General features: G+C 38.4%; 1 protein-coding gene across 4 annotated transcripts in view; it reads right to left on the reverse strand.

Annotated features, from left to right (window-relative positions):
• Positions 1–400: 400 nt before the first annotated feature.
• LOC129775591 (elongation of very long chain fatty acids protein AAEL008004) overlaps positions 401–21,556 on the reverse strand; it is a 108,309-nt gene continuing 87,153 nt past the window's right edge. For all 4 annotated transcript variants that reach the window (XM_055780524.1, XM_055780497.1, XM_055780506.1 and 1 more), the window contains 3 exons: positions 12,003–12,139; positions 11,370–11,699; positions 401–2,208 (listed from right to left, as the gene is read on the reverse strand). In XM_055780524.1, coding sequence (XP_055636499.1) covers positions 1,999–2,208; positions 11,370–11,699; positions 12,003–12,139 — 677 coding nt within the window. In that variant the 3' untranslated portion in view covers positions 401–1,998. The remainder of the gene's footprint in view (positions 2,209–11,369; positions 11,700–12,002; positions 12,140–21,556) is intronic.

Genomic DNA, 21,556 nt, shown 5'->3' on the forward strand with positions numbered 1-21,556 from the left:
AAAGTGACTCGAATATGCTATCACTACAGCAAATAAGTATCACGATAGAAAGAACATTCCTAGTTGTTTTGTAAGTATTTCAAGTTTTTTTTCAAGTGCAGCTAAACGAATGTCTATCACTGTATCTGCTGGTCTGTAGTTGAGAAACAACTGTATTTGTAAAGAAAATCTAACCTCTTAATGGGATGTAGTACCATTTTAAATAAATAAATAGGTGTAGTTCTACGTCTCTCCGGTAATGTTCCCGGCATTACCCACCCTTTTTCTGATTTGCTTGCTTCAGACGAGAAATGTGAGCTGTATCTTTCACCTCATTGGGAAGCATAAATGACGTGGCGTTCTGCAAGCAAAACAAGGAACTTTCTTTCATCGTCATTTCCGGTAACTAAAGTTGCATCCATGAGTTAAACTTAATCTTTTATTTGGACCAGCTTCTTTTACAACAATAGTTAGTTTCATTATCATTTATTCGTTTGTTCGCCCCTAAGCTCCCTCTCCATTACCGAGCGGACGCCGCACACAGTCTTACACTAACTATTTAACCTAGATAACAAGAAATCATACGGCTGCGCGTAGCTTCACACCTTCGATCCTTCGTTCTCTCCGGCGAGCTCCCGGAAGAATCCAGATCGGCTTCCTTCCAAAAAGTCTCTTTCAAAAATCATGATATAAAACACTTAACTTAATCGACGACAATGACGAAAATCAATGGTCTACACATTACTTACAATTGGTAGTAGGGTGCGTGTATTTGTTTGTGTGTTTCAAATTGTGAGTGAGTCGGGTGGGTCGTTGCCAAAGCATTATTTTTATTCGTTCCGTTCCAATACCAACGATTCTCTAGAGCTCTTTAGTCTCTAGTATGGAGAATTTAGTGTTGGGTGATTAAGGGTGTTTCAAAAAGCTTGTGTATTGTAAAAAATGCGATAAATAATCGTTATTTCCCGTCCTGTCCCGAAGTTGATCGTCCCTATGCTATATTAATCTGCCGACTACAAGTTACTGGAAACTGTCACCTCGATAGTGTTTTTTTTTTGCTTTAGGTTCAACTGAACTCACGCAGCGTGTTATGCAGGGTGAGAGGATTAAAACATTAAATTATAATCAAGAGCATGAAATAATACATTATTTGAGCAAGTGTTGTTGTTTGTGTGGCTGAATATGTCCGAACTGTCATTTGGTATTTGAATCAGATAAAACTTCTACTTAGGGTTGGATAATTTAAAACAAAACCGTCATAAAAGAAATGCATAAATGGAAAAAGGCAACATTGAAGAGTTGGGACTTTATTGCTATAGCAATAGAATAAAAATCTTCTGTAAGCGAGAGTCATTGTGTTTTAAATTTCGTGTGAGACGCAAAAATGTTTTTGTTGAAAAATAAATACGTTTGTGAGAGTTGTTCAAAAATAGTAACTGTGTGATTTTTCTTATCTCTTCTATGTTTAGAACACTGTAAAGATTAAAAAACAGTTGCTTGGTAGCAGACTTCAATTGTTTTTCAAACAATCCTACCCTTCAATAAAGAGAACACTTCCTAAATGCCAAAAAGACAACAGTCGTCCAGATCTGACCCTAGATTTGTTCGAATATCCTACACAGAGAAAAAATCTATTCTATTCATCCTCCTTGCATTCTCTCACATTCATCCGCTAAATATAGTGACTATCTCGCTCATTCGCTCAAACACTTTTATTCCTTATTATATAGACAATTGTTACATCTATCATTTTTTTTCGCTGAATAAACTTTCGCACTTCTTCATCAATGCTTGTCACCCCACATTTCGGAAACAACAAAGCTTCACAGAACCGGCTGTGGGGGAGGGGGTGGTACGGAAAAGAATAGCGCGCAAGCGATTTTGCGTCAAACGGAAAGCAGAGAAGGGTCAAAAATTTGTCAGCGCGGAAGGAGAAACTAAGTTAACCATTTCACACTACACCAGACGACGTCGGTGCTGGTGGCGTCGTCGTCTTTTTGTACGGTCGGCAACGAGTGGTTATTGCAGCTTCCGCGCGCTATCCAAAGTCGAAGGTCCGCCCGCCACAGGCGGGGCGTCCCCACCGAAGACTCCTTCCCGGACGGCTTCGACGAAGCCGTTCGAGTTGCCGTTGCAGTAGGAATTCGTCGTCTTCGAACCACCGTTCATGTAGACTCGATTGGCCGTCACTTTGCGCTGGTGGAGCGACTCATCGTCCTCGAGGAGGGGCTGAAATAAGAGGGGAGCGTTAGTTTGGTATCGGAGGATAGCCGGGGTTATAGTGCTATGGTAATGAGATTCGCGCGCTACTTGATGGTACAACGCACAAGTGTGGCCGTGTTGTTGAATTCGATTAGAGTTATATGCTAATTCTCGACGTCGTAAGCCGCACATACCGGTTACTGCCGGAAGGGCAAAGTACGGCTGCGATAATCCTTTACTTTGAATGCAATCGATGGCAGAGAGTAATGCATCTCCCTAACTTCATGTAAGTGTTGTTGATCGGACAAAATGCCAGTGTGGGCCGGAGATCAGAGTCACTTGTTGTTATTTTGTACCGTATTTGCTAGATTTTACTGGATATAATTACCACGTTAAGCCCCGCGTCGGTTCCTAGGTACTGACACTGAACTTTTTGTTAGGAACGCTCCGATCACTGGGACTATTCTATGCGGTAGCAGTCAATCATCTTCCGTAGCATTGGACCCTAATGTAGTCCCGTGTTGTTTTATTGTTCGCAATTTACAAGGCGTCTCCATTATATTGAACGTAAATTATTGGAATAACTTCGATCGTGTCATTTTTAAAAGCTTAAAAAAATATTTCATACTAGCAATCACGTTTTCTTACTAAGCGCAAGTTCATGAGTCCAATCGCAGAACTGTTCATTGATTGATCTTCTAATCGACCCCGTTGAATTTACCCTTTACTAAAAAAATCCTAGTACTTCTACCAAAACTCATCATTATAATATAATATATTTTTCAACCACTTGCAAATAACATGTTTCTCCATTTCATGGAATAAATGTTTGATACAGAGAATATTATAGAATAAAGACAGACCCCTCCCCTCTTCTTCCCTTAGAGAGGGGGAGGAGTGTCTATTCACCAAAGAAACATTTCGTGCCTTTAAAATATTCACATGCCGAATTTGGCTCCATTTGCTTGATTAGTTTTCAAGTTATGCAAAAATCTGTTTTTCATTTGTATGACAGTCCACCCTAAGAGAGGGGGGAGGAGTGTCGAACCACCATAGAAACAATTATTGCATCTTAAAACCTCCACATGTCAAATTTAGTTCCGTTTGCTTGATAAGTTCTTGAATTATGCGGAATTGTATGCTTCATTTGTATGGCAGTCCCCTCCCCCCTCAGAGAGACGGTAGGAGTGTCTATTCGTCATAGAAATGTTTTATGTCCCCTAAAACCTACACATGCCAAATTTGGTATTTTCTTGATTAGTTTTCGAGTCATGCAGAAATTTGTCTTTCATTTGTATGGCAGCTCCCCCTTGAAGAGGGGGTGGAGTGTCTAACCACCGTGAAAACATTTATTGCGTCCTAAAACCTCCATATACCTAATTCGGTTTCGTTGCTTGATTCATTCTCGAGCAATGCAGAAATTTGTGTTTCACTTGTATGGTATAATCTCAGATTGCAGCGAAACTTTGTGAAACTTTGGGCACAAATCCACCCCAATTTGAAATCAAATTTTCCAATATTATATGTTTTTTCAAACTTTTCGGTATTCCAGTGAGGAGAGTGAGGTAGAAACCAGCAGAAGAAGAAGAAGAAATTAGAAAAAATAATTTCTGAGGATGAGGAGAATGAAGAAAAACTGGATTTTGGTCAAAAAGTGTTCCCAGAGGGTCTCCAAAGGCCTGTTCATTGAATACTTTAGACGAAAATCTAAGCCCCTCATGTTATTCGGATCTGAAAAGAGCTGACAAACAAACTCACCGAGGATACCGAGACTACTCGGATGAGGCCAGACAAATTACGTGTTGTCGTCTCCAGCTGGACCCAAGCAAATGATATAATGCATTGCGATCTCTTTGTGATTGAGTATCGCGTTTACGTGCCCTGTCGTAACGTAGAAATCGTCGCCGTGGTCACTAAAAAGGGTTTCTTCTCTTTTTCTTCTGTAGGAGCATTGTACCACTGCGACCATTAGTTTGATCTATATAAGTTCACTCCAGTATGACTTCCTTTATAATGTTCCTTACCTTTTTTTGGTTCAGCAGACCAATTTTCGTTAGGCATAAGAATGCCCTTTCCAAGAATACGCAGTCCTCGCTGAATTAGAGCCCCCGCATACTACAGACTTTCTGTCAACCAACAGTTTGGTCGGGTCGGCCTACTGGTTTAAAAATCGATCCAACTGAATCGGCGTAATGTGCGCACATGCATACCTCTCCGTACTGATTAAGAAGTCGACCAAACTATCGGCCGACAAATCAGTCCGCAGTCTGCGGGGGCTCTTAGTGTAATGCATTGGCACAGTAAATGTTCCGAAGTTTCAGCTTGCATTGCCGAAACGATAGTTATTTCGATTTTAAGGTGATACGTGCTCGGACAGTGCCCGGTCAATAGACCGGTTAATGTACTCAAATCTACCTTATTAGGTTGCGTGTTATTCAGTTACAACGTGTAATGAATAATTTGGATTGTTTTGGTGTTAATCGAGCCCTCCAGCTAGCTTCAATCATTGATATTTCCCAGGTTTTGAACTCAGATTTCATGCATGATGAAGATCACTCACAAAAAATGGCTCAGGCCCGACGTATTTAGTTGATGATCTTAATCTTGCTAAGAGATCGGCTTTTTTTATTATAGATTATTTTTAGGTATAGAAGGTACCGCAGTGACCAGGCACCCAGTATAGATTAACTTCGTTAGTAGCAGCTAGTTGTTTTAAGGATAGAACGCATTCCCAAACCAGAAACCCTTGACTTTGTAAAGACCACCCTAGCCATTTCATTAGCTCTATTCTCGTCTTTGATTGAACAAGATTGAGCTGTATTGAAAACCTGTGCGTGTCCGGAAGTCAATTGGATTGAGCCTGGAAAGTGTGCTTCCATCATGATATTAAGTGTTTCCTGGGAGTGGGTTGTATATTGACCGTTTGGCATACCTGTATTTTCTAGTCAAACAAATATGTGTACATGTTACAATAGCCTGTATTTCTGCTTGAAAAACTGTAGGCCACTGTCCCATTGGAATTGACATGTCGATTCCTGGTCCAGTGATCCCAGCTCCCGTAGATTTACCAATTTTAGGTCCATCGGTATAAAACACGAGTGATCCTGGACGAGTTTTGGGACCACCTTCTTCCCATTCGTTGCGATTGAATTCAATCACTTTGAAGGGAACACTGAAGTTGTTCCCATCCAGTCTTCATTCATGCTTAACAGTTCGGCTGAAAAGTTCATAAGGTTGACGTCTAGATGGTGTCTCTTGCAAAAATCTACTTGACTATCACAAAGCACCACATTTCAATGGATACGTGTCAAAATCTGACAGCAATCGGTCTATTGATTCATGAGTTACAGCATTGAGAGTGAAGCAACTTTTGTTATTGCGAAAAAAATGGAAAAATCACAAATCAATGAAAACGATGGCAAAATTGCATGAATTGGGCTTCAAATTGCTTCCGCCTTCACCGTATTCTCCAGATCTGGCTCCCAGCGACTATTTTCTGTTCGCAGACCTGAAGAGAACGCTCGCTGGCAAGAAATTTAAGACCGATGATGAAGTGATTACTGAAACTGAGGTCTATTTTGGAAAAACCGAAAGAGTACTATAAAAATGGTATCGAGAAGTTGCAAGATCGCTACAATCGCTGTATCGCCCTCGAAGGCAATTATGTTGAATAATAAAATTGAATTTTGCAAAAAAAAAGTTTTATAAACTTTTCAGCCAAACTCTTACTAGTGTTACTTGTGTTCAGTTGAAAATCTTTCAGGATTTGTAATAACCTGTGAGATCTCCTTCTAGGAAATGTTTTATACGAGCTAAGACCATCTTTTTCCTCTTCAAATTGCATATATTGGTGCAAGGCTAGAAAGTATAAAAGAGCATCTATGGCTTTGGAGGGTGCGCTGGGCATTGCTCCAGTTATAGATAAGTATACCAGACGTTGTAGTTTCCCGAGCTTTTTCTGAGCTGATATTTGTGTAGTTTTAGGCCACCACACTAGCGAGGCATATCTTAGTCTGGGTTTCACAATTGCCGAGTCAATCCAGTGAATCATTCTAGGTTTTAGTCCCCACTTTCTCCCGAATATACTACTTTAAGTCCAGAACGCAGTCTGGACTTTAGATATTGCATACTTCAGTTGGTCGTTCCAACTTAGCTTTTGGTCAAGTATTTGGTTCGTTTTGAAAGCTCCAATTGTACACCGCCCAATTTAAGAGATGGAATCTTATATTTTCTTTTTTTGTTAAATGGAATTATGACCGTTTCTGAAGGATCAACACAAAGTTCTTCCAAGTTGCACCATTTGAGTGTGTAGTTAAGGGCTGTTTGCATTCTATTGGAAATAGTATACTCACATTTATCCCACACCAAAATGTTTATGTCATCAAAAAAACCAATGACTTTGTATCCTTAATTAGCTAGGTTATTAAGAAGATCGTCGACAACTAGGGACCACAACAGAGGAGACAGAACTACTCCTTGAGGGCAACCTCTATTTGGTTTCGTTGTTAGAGTAGATCCTCCTAATTTAGCTGCTATTAGTCGGTTGGTTAGCATGGTATGTATCCAGCTGGAGATGCACATGTCAAAACTACATTTTTGACGTAGAACTACGTCTTTCAGGAATAGTGCCATCAGAAAACAGGTCACGTTTTTATGAAATAAAGGTCACGTTAATAACTATTTTCATTGTGTACGAGTTCTCATGGTTTGTACACCAATTGAATCGGCAATTCTTTAAGATTTGTTTGATATGCTATACACTACAATTCGCTAATCTATAAACAGTTTAAATTCATGAAAACTGGAAGAACTTTCTTTTTGACGTAGGACTACGTCTTTCATTTCTATACTGGGGTGTAAGTTCAAAGTTTCGAAAACGAAGGCGTTACGCCGGAGAACGAGATTTTGAACGTTAATAGCTCCTAAATAACTAAACGAAATGGTATGATAAACACTTCATTCGAAAGATAAAATGTCTACGCGTTATATGCTTGCTACTTTTTGATCCAAAACTTGTTTCAATAGCCCTAAAATTGCTTTCAAAACACGCTATTGAAATTACAACAATCGGTATATAAACGAGTGCCGCTCGGAAATCCACTCCGTTATGATTGTGCAACAGTTATGATTGCGCAACGATTGAGGTACGATCGCTGGAATGGATGGATGTTTCCCTAACACAAACTTCAAAACCATGAAGTCTGGCGAAATCGACATTGCAAAATAGATGCAAGCAGTGGGTACTTTTGTACTCGCTTACGTATCTGGAAATTGGAATGTTTCCCTAACACAGACTTCAAAACCATGTAGCCAGGAGAAATTGGCATAACAAATTAGATGCAAGCAGCGGGTACTTTTGTACTCGTTTGCGTTTTTGCAAATTGGAATGTTTCCCTAACACATATTTAAAAATCATGGAGCCTGGGGAAATTGGCATTGCAAAATAGATGCAAACTACGGGTACGTTTGTACTCGCTTGCATTTTTGCAAACCGTAATGTGTTTTCCCAATACAGATTCCGAAACCAAGAAATTGGGCATTCGGGCATCGGCATTTCAGATACATTCAAGCCGGCAATACTTTTATACCCCCATGCTTTTTTACACTCCGGAATTCGTTTTGCTAACATGGTCTACAAAAGCGGGTACAAATGCAACGCTTTGGCTCGATTATTCAAGACTGCATTAGAAGATATCTCTTCATGTCGCCAGCTCACTGAACGCATACCGTTTGATGATTAGGCTAAATGTTGATAACTATTTGCTGCAATAACTACTACCATAATGCATGAATTGAAATAAATTGGGATTAGTTCGCAATTGAATATTCGTAAATAGTTTAATTCATTCACTAGATTAATCAATAATTTAATCAATAGATAGCTCTGCGCAGCGGCGATATTGTACCCAATGAGGGACATCCGAGGTGGGATTATTGCTAATTGAAGAAATACAATTACTAAGCCATTACTAAGCCAACGGCAGTCCTACGTCAACCTTGCGGTTATATCATAGGTAGAACCCATCCATAGTTTTTCTCATACATTTGTTCTGCCATTTTGTGTGCTAACCCTACCCGTACTTCGAATGCTTATAACTCGAACATTTCTTAACAGGTCGGAAAGATGTTTGCATAAATTGATAGGAAGAATTTCTACGCGTCTATCACAATTGATAAAATGTTATTTTTTCATGAAATGAACAATTGAATAACTGTAAAATGTCAAGCGTTATCTAAACGCCCTAACTGGGGTATTTTTGTTCCCACCGAGCTGTGTTTCCCTAACACGGACTTCAATATCAATGTGCCTGGGGGAATCCGCGTTGAAAATACATGCAAGTCGAGGGTATTTTTTGGTGTTGAGTACTTTTGTACTCGCTTGTCTTTGTGCAGACCGGAGTATGTTTCCCTAATACGTACTTTTAAACTGAGAAGCCCGGGAAAATCGTCATTTCAGATACTAGAGTGGAATGAACTTTCGCGGTTCGAGAACTACGTAAGCGTGAGATGTGCAATAATTTCAGAGGGAAATTTAAAATTTAGGGGCTGATCATTTGACAATTCTTCCGTTCACATATTTTGGTAGTCCTAGGCATAATATCAAACGTAAAAAGGACGTTCATCAAATTTATTTGTAACGAAGAACACAATCTATTACAAAAATTTCGATGCATTCTAAAATAATATTCAAAGTGGTAAACAAGTGGATTGCATAATATAATTGCGTAGTTCTACGTTGAACATACGTGATCGTGTCCTAGATACAACCCCTTACAATTTTTCATAGCTTTATTTATAGAGTTGTGGGATACATTGTCAAATGCTCCCTCCAAATCAAGAAAAGCTATAAGTGAGATTTCTTTAGTATCAAAAGACTTCTCTGTTTTTGAAATTAACGTGTGAAGCGCTGTTTCCGTTGATTTATTTGCTTGGTAGGCAAATTGAAATTTGTTCAATGGTCTCCTGTTCAAATATTATGATTTGATATGAAGATCAATGACCTTTGCCACAGTTTTTGAGATGACAGATGTTAGACTAATTGGTCTATAAGCTTCGGGAATCGTCCTATCAGGAATACCAGCCTCGGGAATAAATATAACCCGGACTTCTCGCCATTTACTAGGAATGTAGCTTAGTACCATGTTAGCCATAAGCATCTCTGTCAGAAGAAGGACAGTGATATCCTTGCTTTTTGTAACATCACCGGATAAATCCCATCTGGTCCTGGAGATTTAAAGGGCTTCAAGGAATCCACTGCCCACTCAACCCTTGACTTCGTAAAGACCGCCCTAGCCATTTCATTAGCTCTATTCTCGTCTCTGATTGAACAAGATTGAGCTGTATTGAAGACCTGTGCGTGCCCAGAAGTCAATTGGATTAAGCCAGGGGAGTGTGTTTCCATCATGATGCTAAGTGTTTCCTGGGAGTTGGTTGTATATTGACCGTTTCCTTTTTTCAGACTACCAAGTCCGTTGGGCTTTATGAAGTCTTGCTGTAACCGGTAAACTTTCTACCTGTTCACAGGTGAACTTCCGATCTCTTCTCTTAGATTTTCGGATTTCTTTGTTATATTCTGTTAGACAGTTTTTGTAATCTGTCTAATCAGAAGTTATTTTTGCTTTGTTGAAGAGTTTTCTAGACAATTTTTTTTAAGTCTTTTGTTCCAGAAATACTTTCCACTGATATCAAAATCTTCTCCTGAAGTTTGGAATGATAACTATCCCAATTTGTTTTTCTCGGATCTCTGAATTGTTCGATGAAAAAATCACCAGAATTGTAATTAAACATTATATGTTTATGATCAGATACCGATTCTTCATTTGACACATTCCGATTTTTATCTCATCTGATAATTTAGCAACGCAGAGTGTTAGATCAAGAACTTCTTGTCTAATATATTTCACGAATGTGAACCGCTTAATGCAGTAAGGGCGGAAATACTGTGGAGGGCGCCTCGGTGCTCCACAGGCTCCGTTATAGGCAGGGCATTTGATGAAACCCCCTACCATTCATTCCTCGGCATCGGCCAACAGAAGAGATGTTGTGTCACACTTAAGAAACTTAAGAAATGGGATCATGAAAATCGATAACTAGAGTTTTTTTCGCCATTTATGCTTTACACGTTGAGCCCTGTGTCGGTACCTAGGGGCTGACATTGAGCATTTCTTTAGACAAACGTTAATCGCTGGGATTGACAGTTACTAAATAAGGAAATAAAAGAGATTATGGTTGTTTGCGGATGTTTTACGATATGTGACTACTTTCTAGTTGAATTTCTGACTATTTAATTTTTATACAAAAAATATCTTTGGGAGCGGGGATCGGCAATGATAGTGTAAAAATACTCTTGATGACTAAATCGAAAGCGCAGCAAGATCAATCCGGGGCGCAACGTGTTAATAATCATGAATGAATTAAGTTCCAAAGAGCATTTTCGAGGAATCAGGAATTCACCTGCATGTTTCGTTCTCCTGAACTAACAATGAAAATAGGCCAGTTATGCATAGGAAATAGGAATGATTATACAAGATATTGATAACGCTTCGATGCATTCACTAAGCAATCACAACAATCCAATTTCCATACGTAAACGCTCTTATCCATCTCAGTATTTGGAAAACATTGTAGAAAAACTTCGTTTACAAATTGAAATTGCTACCGGTTGCCACTAACTGACGTCAATAAGTGCGACGATCGCTCGATGCAGTGTCAGTCACGCTATCGTTCGCCCTTGAGAACTCAACGGTTAAAACGAAACAACAAAGCGTTTTCCCGCTGCAAATATCCACACGTGGATAGTTCAATTTCAGCCAATCATCGAAATGGTCGTTTTTGTTCAATTATGTTAACCGTGCTCGGTAGTTACATTTCAGTTACTTGCCGGCTAATTCTGATCGATGATCGTCTATTAGCCATCCTGAGGATAATTTGCCTTTGTCCTTTGCGGATGGATGACTACAATACCTATTTGCGGTCGAATTACGCGTTCATTAATTCAAGTTCAAACTTTTTTTTTGCACCGCCTGCTAAGCTACTGCGTAGTTTTACGGCTCTCCAAAAGGAATTAGCTAAGCTTGAGAAGAGTTACGACCGGTTTTGCGCACACTTGCACTTCAAGTAGCGATCAGACACCCCTTTTTGTATTCATTTGTTCCAGCCATCAACGCGGGTAGCAGCACCCCACTCACCATGCACGCCCCCTGGTTATTGTTGACCAAATCTCCGTTCGAAAGCTTCCCGTTCTGGTACACATGAAGATGATGTCCGTTGAGGTGGTGGATACTGCTGCTTCCATTTTGGTTCAGGGCATCGTATTTGGTTGATGATGTCGCTTCCTTGTCGGCGGCCCGTTTCGCGATGGCCGATTTTCGTTTGCTGTATGCCTGCTTGTAGAAGTCCGAAAACAGGAACAGAAACATGACGCCGTGGAGACCGATCCACACCATGAAGCCTTTCGGGTAGTCGCATTCGGTAAACAACAGTTGGAACTGATGGGTGAAGATAGCCACGAATTGCACCTAAAATAAAGAAGGAATTGTGGTGAACCAATGGGATCGTATTTTGAGACGCGAGATATCGGGTAGGTATGCAAATTTAAATCCGTCATGCTGACAAACCGGATAACCTTGCAAAAATCCACGACTACACATCGCCAGATACTGTGCGTGTGCGCCCTTGCGGAGGCTGATCTGGTTCCTCTATCAATTATCTATCGCGATTGCATTCTAAATGAGGCGAGGCGAGCGTACAGCTTCAACGAGTCATGTAGAATAATCTTGACGCATTTATTAAGCTGAGGTTGACCACTAGGGCTAACGTACCATTTGGAAAGCGGTTAGGTACTTCTTCCACCAGATGTACTTCTGGTACTTTGGTCCTAGAGCAGCTACCATGTAGTAGAAATACATAACAATATGTACAAATGAGTTCAGCATGGCGAAGAATGTGCTGTGACCACCTGGAAATGAAGAGAGAAGGAAACACGCATAAATGACAATTCGAGACTCTAGTAATTTTAATCAATATCTAGCATTTACAGCTGTAGCTTCTGCTGCTTCAGCAACAGCATAAGGGGCTGTCCATATACCACGTGGACCACTTTAGGGAGGGGTAGGGGGCAAGAAAATGCCACGCTTGTCCACGGAGAGCGGGTATAAACTGAGTTCACGTGAACAGGATTATATATTTTTTTTAAAACAACCACCTATACATTCAAAATTGAATTAAATAACACATATTCAAGAATCTCCGTATTTGTTAATAAACGGATTGAGCCGCCTGAGAGTGCTGCTTAGTCAAACGTTCATGTATTTTTTGTCATATCATTGATCTTCTTCAGTGAAATCTGTATTATAAAAATATCTCACGTAAACTGTGAATGACCAAACTATTTCCTATGATCGAACTTTTATAGTTAAAGGATATGCATAAACCCTCATAGCCCAAAATTATAAAAATTCAACGATTCCACAATGGTTCAGATTTCATGATATGCGTAAATGATTTTTCATCAAATATAATTCACTATACATTTTGTTATATTTCAAGAACAGTTAGTCTTAGGATAATAATTTCTGTATAGTTTTTCATGCAGAATTGCGTGTAAAATCGTTTTTCATTTCATCAATTTCTAGGAATTAATGTTTACATTTGCATGAGATTGCCCATGCATCACTTAAAACAATTGAGCCAGTTTTTCAGGAGGTGTTAAAAGATCATATTTGAAGAAAAAGTCCTACACATAAAGGGCGAACACGAAATTATTGCGACACCGAAAATGTCATGCCAATTTTCTTATAATGTTTAGAATCAAACCAAAACTTTAGGGTAGTTTTATACATATCTTCTTCTTCTTCAATGGTACTAACGTTCCTAGAGGAACTTCGCCGTCTCAACGTAGTATCACTTGCGTCATTTTTATTAGAACTTAGTTGAGATTTCTATGCCAAATAACACACCTTGAATGCATTCTGAGTGGCAAGCTCTAGAATACGCGTGATCACAGTGCCAGTCGGAGGAAATTTCTTTGACGAAAAATTCCCCCGACCAGAACGGGAATCGAACCCGAACACCCGGCATGTTAGTTATGACGCTAACCACTCGGCCAAGGGAGCACAGTTTTATACATATATTTACTTCAAAAATCAAAAGAAAAGTTAATCGATGAAGCCTTGAGTATAAATTTGAACGCATTTTCGCTTGACGCCCTCCATCAAAGTCTTTACAGTGTCATCCGGTACCAGTTTCTCAGTTTTTTTTCCATTTTCTTAACATGTCCTTCTCGTCTTTGACTGTCTTATTGCTCTTCCGAAGTTCCCGCTTCATTATTGCCCAGTACTGCTCCACCGGGCGCAGCTCCGGACAGTTTGGCGGGTTCATGTCCTTTGGAACAAAATGGACAGAATTGGACTCATACCACTCCAGGACACTTTTAGAATAGTGGCATGATGCCAAATCTGGCCAAAATAGCGGAGCTTCGTCGTGCTGCTGCAAGAACGGCAAAAGACGCTTCTCGAGGCACCAGATTTGTAGACCTCGCCATTTACTGTGCCCTTTGTCACGAAAGGCTCACTCCTCAGTCCGCAAGAGCAGATGGCCTGCCAAACGAGATATTTGGAGGCGAATTTTGACATTTTCTTCTTCTTAAATTTGTCGTCCACATCGAACTTGCTCTTGCCGGTGAAAAACTCCAACCCCGAAATTTGCTTAAAATCGGCTTTTATGTACGTTTCGTCGTCCATCACAAGGCAGCCATATTTTGTCAGCATCTTCTCGTAGAGCTTCCGTGCCCGAGTTTTAGCCGTCGATTGTTGCCGCTCATCGCGGTTTGGGAAGTTCTGTACCTTGTATGTATGCAGTCCAACTCTCTTCTTTGCCTTCTGGACGTAGCTCTGCGACATGCCGATCTTTTTAGCCAACTCACGGCTTGAGACGTTGGGATATGCTTTAATCATCCGCTTCACCTTTCCCTCCGTCTTTTTGTTCTCCGGTCCCAGTTTTCTTCCAGCTCCTCTGCCGTGGTCCAACGTCAACCGCTCCTGGAACCGCTTCAACACTCTGGAGACGGTTGAATGGTGAATGTTTAACATTTTTCCCAACTGCCAGTGCGACAGGTCAGGAAATTCCAGGTGTTTGGAATAAATTTGTTCCTTCGACTCGCGTTGGTTCAATTCCATTTTCGTTGAATCGAAAAACACGACTTCGAGTTTGACAGCATGTAGACAATACACATCAATGAGAAAGTGTGCAAAATTTGGTTGATTTTTACCCAATGGTAAAAAAGTTATGCCCTGTTGAATGTGTCGCAATAATTTCGTGTTCGCCCTTTATGGTCGATTTTCAACTTGGACATTGTTGAACTTTTCTTGACGCTACTTAGAATAATTATACTGTTAATTTGAAAGATAAGAAAATTTTGCGTCGAATGCAGTTGTAAAACATTCAAATTAATGGCACCAAGTAATGTTTAGATGTAAAGAAGAAACTTCAAATTTTGTGTTTTTTTATAAATTTTCCAAAAATGCAACGTTTGGAAATAAACTGGATCACCTGAAGTATTCCGGATTAGCTACCTAACAAACTATATATAACAATAGTTTAAACAAATATAATAGCTTCCGATATGTTATTCAATTTATGAGAAAGTTTTCTCATTAGTTTGAACATTAGAAAAAATGGAAGCTTATTGATTTCCCAAAAAATTGTTTCAATCGGGCAACTGGCTATGATTGGCTATGATTTTTAGGAAAAATGAACAAATTTTTAAAAAATGGAAAGGGGCGGAGCAGCGGCGGATTAATTCGGCGTTGAATTGCTCTCTAGTAAACTGTTCGAATTTTATGAGTGACGTTTTGAAAAGTGTTTATGCGGAAGAAAAATAAAACAGCAATACAAATGAGTTTTCGTGCAAGGTTAGTAGAAAAATAATGAGTCGTGAGTTTTCTGATGTAATTTTTCCCCGCGAGCATTTTGGAAGCTATCTAGACACTCAATGCAATGCTATTGAATGAAGAAAAAATCTTCATTCAAAGTTAAAGGATATTTTTTTCATTTTATAGTGAATAACTCTGTAGTAAATAGTTTTACTGAAACCTTCTATGAATCAAATGGAAGCGAAATAGTCAGGTTGATTGGAAATATATTTTCAAAATCTATAAAAACTTTGAAGCAATCCAAAAAGTCTATCTCTTTATATACACATCTATCTCGCATATACACATAAAAAATGTACGTACAATATCCCTAAGGAAATTTGTAGCTGTATTTTTTTAAAATTATGTCATCATTTCTATCGAAGCTACAGGCGTTCCGAAATCGCTTAATAAAATTCGACCCTTTACTTCTCAATCCTTTGTCAAGTGAAGATCTATAGCTATCAGTTCATGCTTCCTACTTTACCTTTTCTTTTCTTGACACATTATACACATAATACAATCCACTTCAAAGATTATGGTTGCTACTGCCAACGCCTGAGGAAGCTTTAAGATTTCCAGATGGAATAAGTACACTTCTGAAATTAATCTGTGAACTTAAATTATCTTTTCAACATTGAATATGTATTCTATGTGATAGCAGCACATTTCTTTGTAAGTGTTTAAAAATCGTGAACTTAATTTGTATCTGATAATTGTTCTAAATCCATTTGTTTTATTCGATTGGCGTTGTTCAAGATTAATCTTTGGAATTGTGTAATGTATATTCGGATACGGATTGTGCAACTGTACATTGCGCGTTTCTGTGTTGCCAAACCAGATAGCCTTTATATCTTCGCAGATAATAGAAAAACAAAGTATTACAAGTATTTCCAAATTAAACTCATTTGAAATATGCTTTGTTTTGCTACTCATTTCTCTGTCATAAAACCTAAATGCGACACAGCAAAGCGTGGCAGGGAACAGCTAGTGAAATTGGACAAAAAATAAACTTAAATGGAATTAAAATTTATTTTATGCGCAATTCAGTTATTTACTATTATTCTAATAAAATAAGGAGAACTGTCCACCTGGACAACAGGGGGAGGGGTATGAAAATGTCCACGCTTGTCCAAGGAGGGGGAGGGGGGGGGGGTTTGTATCAAATCGTGCTTTTTCATGTGGACAGCCCCTAAGAGGCTCTATAATTGGTTGACCCATGCAAAGCTGGAATTACGCGTATCGGGTATTACCTGCAAATATATATCTCCCGACTACCGGCCCAGTTGGAAACATCAGGTACAACAGGCAATCACGGCTATAATTATTTCCTCCGCGACCAGAGTGCGTTCGCGTGGGACGGATTCAATGTTAGGGAAGAAAGATTATCATCCGATTTCCGGGATCGATCTTGCATCATCGAGTCACTGTTAGAGGATTAGCGTTCCGAAGCGTACGTATCGAGAAATAAATAATAATTACAATGTTTGAAGCGTCGAAGAACATCATCAGAATAAACACTCCGAGGTCTAGCCGTGCAGTAATCGGCAGACAATGTTTATCAACCCGTTGAAGATTACCACTCAACAAATTGAGTGCTAATTGCAAACACTAATTGAAGTCAGCTACTCATCGCGTAATCGACTTCTTTTACACTATATTAAATGATTCAGCGTAAATTGGCACCTGCAATCGCCGCATTTTCCCATTGTACTGATTAGTGAAAATGATACTCAAAATGGTTCTAATAGTAGGGAATGAATTACGGATGCGTTACATTAAACAATCAGATCATTATTGGATGATAAATTGAGTTTGGATCATTGCCGTCTCTCATTTCGAATCATGTTTTTCAACAATAAAAATGTATTTCTCCCAATAATTAATTAACGTCCGATGCGAAATTTGACAAGAAATTGCTAAATATCCGTGAAAAGTAGTAGTGTTGTTCCTTATCGCAAAATATTATATTTTTTTATTGAGGTGCTCAATTCCATTTCAAAGTGGTCCAAAAAATCAAGTTTCATAACTTTTGAACTACTTGACCGATTCAAATGATCGACGAATCAAACTGAAGCCAACTAGGTAGTCTGCTTTGAAAAAAAAAATTACACTCTCAAAAAAATGAGTTTTGTTTTGGTTATTTTTGATTATATTCGTATTGTGCAATTCCAAATGAAACCGAACTAGAAATGCAGATTTTAAAAGCTTGTATTTTTGATTCGAACGAAAGTTTGTATTCCGTTTGGGTTTGAGGAAATATGAGCATTCCACAGCGTTTGGGAATTTTTTGACTCAAGTGTAACTTTTGAAAAGGACGTATCGATTATAGTAAGAGGAATTTTCGATAGTTTATATCTCAAAAACTATGAGTCGTACCTAAATAGTGCCCTAGAAAAAGTATTGATGTTACAATGTGAGAACAAATATACACTGAAAAAAAGTGCTCTTTTTTTATTTACAAAACAAAACTTTAATTTGTAATATCTAAAATACATATTTTTTTATTTTTTCATATAAAATTGAAGTCATGTAGAAATTTTAAAAAATGGGTCCAAGATGGTAAAATTATGTTTGGCGAACTTTGTGGAACATCAAATTTTTATGAATCGAATTTTTGTATGTGAACAATCACTTTTAGTTACAAATTACGAATCCTGATGTGATCTATATACAGGGTTTTCCATTTCGGGCTTCCGAAAGTATACAGCCCTGCGCTGACAACCGATTGACATAGCTGTCAACCAAAGCGTCATATCGTTAGTTGAATGTCTGCCATTTTACAATATGGATCGTGTTAGCATCGCACAACGTGTTAATTTTGTTAAATTATACTATAAAAAATGATGAAAAATCGGCAAATGTTTTTCGAGCATTACGGACGGATTTTGGTCGTCATGGACGGTCTACAGAGCACACAATCGCTAATGTAGTGCGTAAATTCGAACAAATTGGATCCGTAGTGGATATTGTGAAACCTGTGCATCATCGTAATGTGCGTTCGGCCGAAAATATTACTGCTGTTGCTGCCAGTGTGGAGGATGACCCGAATGTTTCGATTCCACGGCGTGCTCAGCAACTGGGCTTGTCAAACACATCATTGTGGCGAATTTTGCATTTGGACTTGCACCTACATCCATATAAAGTCCAACTGGTACAAAAATTAGAGCGTGGTGACCATGGAATGCGTCGGGCATACGTCGATTGGGTGAACGAACAACAGCAGCAAAATGCTGAATTTTCGCATCAAATTTTCTTCAGCGATGAGGCACATTTCGAGCTCGGTGGCTATGTGAACACCCAAAATTTCCGTATATGGGGCTCAGAAAATCCACACGTGATTATTGAGAGGCCATTGCATCTGCCAAAAGTCACTGTTTGGTGCGCATTATGGTCTGGTGGAGTCATCGGGCCGTTTTTTTTTTTTGAAAATGAGGACGGCGAGACGGTAACTGTGAATGGTGAGCGCTATGGCCGCATGTTAACCGATTTTTTTTGCCACAAATTGAAGATATGGATACGGATGACATGTGGTTTCAGCAGGACGGCGCCACGTGCCACACAACACGACCGAACATGGCCATATTGCGAACAAAATTTGAGGGACGCATAATTTCGCGTTTTGGTGATGCCAATTTGGACGGCCAATTCATGCGATCATGCGATTTGAACCCGCTAGACTTTTTTGTAGGGTTATGCGAAAGACCGTGTCTATGCCAACTCTCCGCAAACTTTTGAACATTTGAAAGACAACATTCGTGAAGTTATGACCGAGATACCGCCCCATATGTGCCAAAAAGTCATCGAAAATTACCTGTTCCGGATCAAGGTGTGCGAGGAAGCGAGGACATTTGAATGATGTTGTATTTCACACATAATGGCAAAAACCAAACTTTAATTTGAAATAAAAGTTTCATCGAAATTCGAATTCTAAGTGTGTTTTATTTCAATTTACTTTCGGAATTTAAAGTTGGAAAGCCCTGTATATAAAAATGGGTTTCTGTCTGTCTGTCTGTCTGATTCTTATGGACTCGGAAATGTGGTGTACCAGTAAAGACTGAGTAAATGTTGAATACCCCTGACATGAAAACTACTATACTGTAAGTGTATATCGAACGAGAGTGAATAGAAGAAGTCAGTTTTGATTAGTGAACTGAGTACGTGAGGTGTCACTCTAAAAGTTGTGTTACTTTTATTTATCACATAAAGAAACATAAAAGGAAACTATTGAACTACTGAACCAATCGACATAAAAATTGGTATGTAGGGGTTTTTGGGGTCGGGGTAGGTTCTTATGATAGTTCGAAACCCCTCCCCCCTCTCTAAGGGGTGCAATAAATGATTCTATGGTGCTTAGATACTCCTCCTCCCACTCTTAGGGGAGGTTGCCATACAAATGAAAAACAAATTTCTGCATTACTCGAGAATTAATCAAGTAAATGAAACCAAATTAGGCATATGAAGATTTTAAGGTGCAATGAATGATTCTATGGTAGTTAGATACTCCTCCTTCTTCTCTTAGGAGGGACTGCCTCACAATTTAAAATAAAAAGCTCAGCTAATTTAAAATAAAAAGCTCTTTATCAATCTCTTCTTCTAAATGCAGCCATTCTCGAGATATTTGAAAAAACATTTCTAATTTATTGTCTGTTTCAATTTAATTTTTTTTTTGTTTAATTTATATATGTATTTTTAAATATTTTTTAATTAAAATAGAAGTCATATAGAAAATAAAAAAGAAAATGAGTACAAGATGGTAAAATTATTTTTGACGAACTTTGTGGAACATCGATTTTTTATGAATTGTCGAAACTTGGAATTGTGTATGTTAACAATCATTTTCAGGCACAAATTATGTATTCTGATGTGATTTAAAACAAAAAACAAACTCCTTCTAAAATCAGCCATTCAGCCAAGATATTTAACAAAATATTTCTAATTCATTGTATTTTTTATAGTAGATAGGCTCTTTTAATATGTTTGTCGTGTTATACCGCCATGTTCATGAAATTTGATGAATTTGCCTCTAATTCTCAATAACTTTTTCAAATGCATAATTATGGTAAAAATATATGAGTTACGTTGAAAAAAATTTGAAGACATGTGGATTACTACATAACGTAGCGATAATGTTTTTCAACGTAACTCCTAAACATATAGTTTTACCATAATGATGTATTTGGAAAAATTGTTGAAAATAATAAGCAAATTCATAACATTTCATTAACATGGCGTTATAACGCGACAAACATATTAAAAGAGCCTATTTACTGTAAAAAAGACAATAAATTATAAATATTTTTGACGTAGAACTATGTCTTTCATTAAGGGTGCCAAATCAGAAAACAAGTCACGTTTTTATGAAATAATGTTAACGTTAATAACTATTTTTGCCGCGAACGGATTTTGGTGATTTACATAGTAAACGAATCGGAAATTCCCTAAGATTTGTTTAATATGCTATACATTAGAATCTCCTGGTTTGTAAATGGTAAAAATAAAAATTGGTATGTAGGGGTTTTTGGGGTCGGGGTAGGTTCTTATGATAGTTCGAAACCCCTCCCCCCTCTCTAAGGGGTGCAATAAATGATTCTATGGTGCTTAGATACTCCTCCTCCCACTCTTAGGGGAGGTTGCCATACAAATGAAAAACAAATTTCTGCATTACTCGAGAATTAATCAAGTAAATGAAACCAAATTAGGCATATGAAGATTTTAAGGTGCAATGAATGATTCTATGGTAGTTAGATACTCCTCCTTCTTCTCTTAGGAGGGACTGCCTCACAAATGAAGCATACATTTCTGCATAATTCAAGAACTAATCGATCAAATGGAACCAAATAAGGCATATGGAGGTTTTAGGGATCAATAAACGTTTTGATGATAGTTCGACACTCCTCCCTCCTATTTAAAGGGGGGACTCCCATACAAATGAAACACAAACTTATATATAACTCGAGAACTAATCAAGCAAATGGGGTCAAATTTGGGATGTGAGGGTTTTTGGGTACGAGAAATGTTTCTATGATGGTATGACACCCCTTCCTCCTCTGAAAACGAGAAGGGGTTCCATAAAAATAATGTACATATTTCAACCAAACATGATAATTGAAAACATTGGGAAAACTCTGAACGAAAATGGGAAAATTCGAAAAATTCAATTCGCATGTGTTCTACAATTACATATTGACAAGCGTTGTAAGTCCGTTTGATGTTTGCGGTAACGAAATTGATCTTTGTTCGAAAGTGGAAATGAATTTTAATGTGATAAAACGCACTCCTCTATCGTCTTATATCTATATAAATAAAAATGAATCGCCGAATGTGTTGATAAGAGCAAAACTCGAGAAAGAAATTGTCCGATTTAGGGCTGTCTTCATTCTATCATATTTTCTGTATCAAACATTTATTCCATGTAACGGAGAAAAGTGTTATTTGCAAGTGGATGCAAAATCTTGCACGAG

The sequence above is a fragment of the Toxorhynchites rutilus genome, chromosome 1 (genome assembly GCF_029784135.1).
Source record: "Toxorhynchites rutilus septentrionalis strain SRP chromosome 1, ASM2978413v1, whole genome shotgun sequence".
Lineage (NCBI taxonomy): Eukaryota > Metazoa > Arthropoda > Insecta > Diptera > Culicidae > Toxorhynchites > Toxorhynchites rutilus.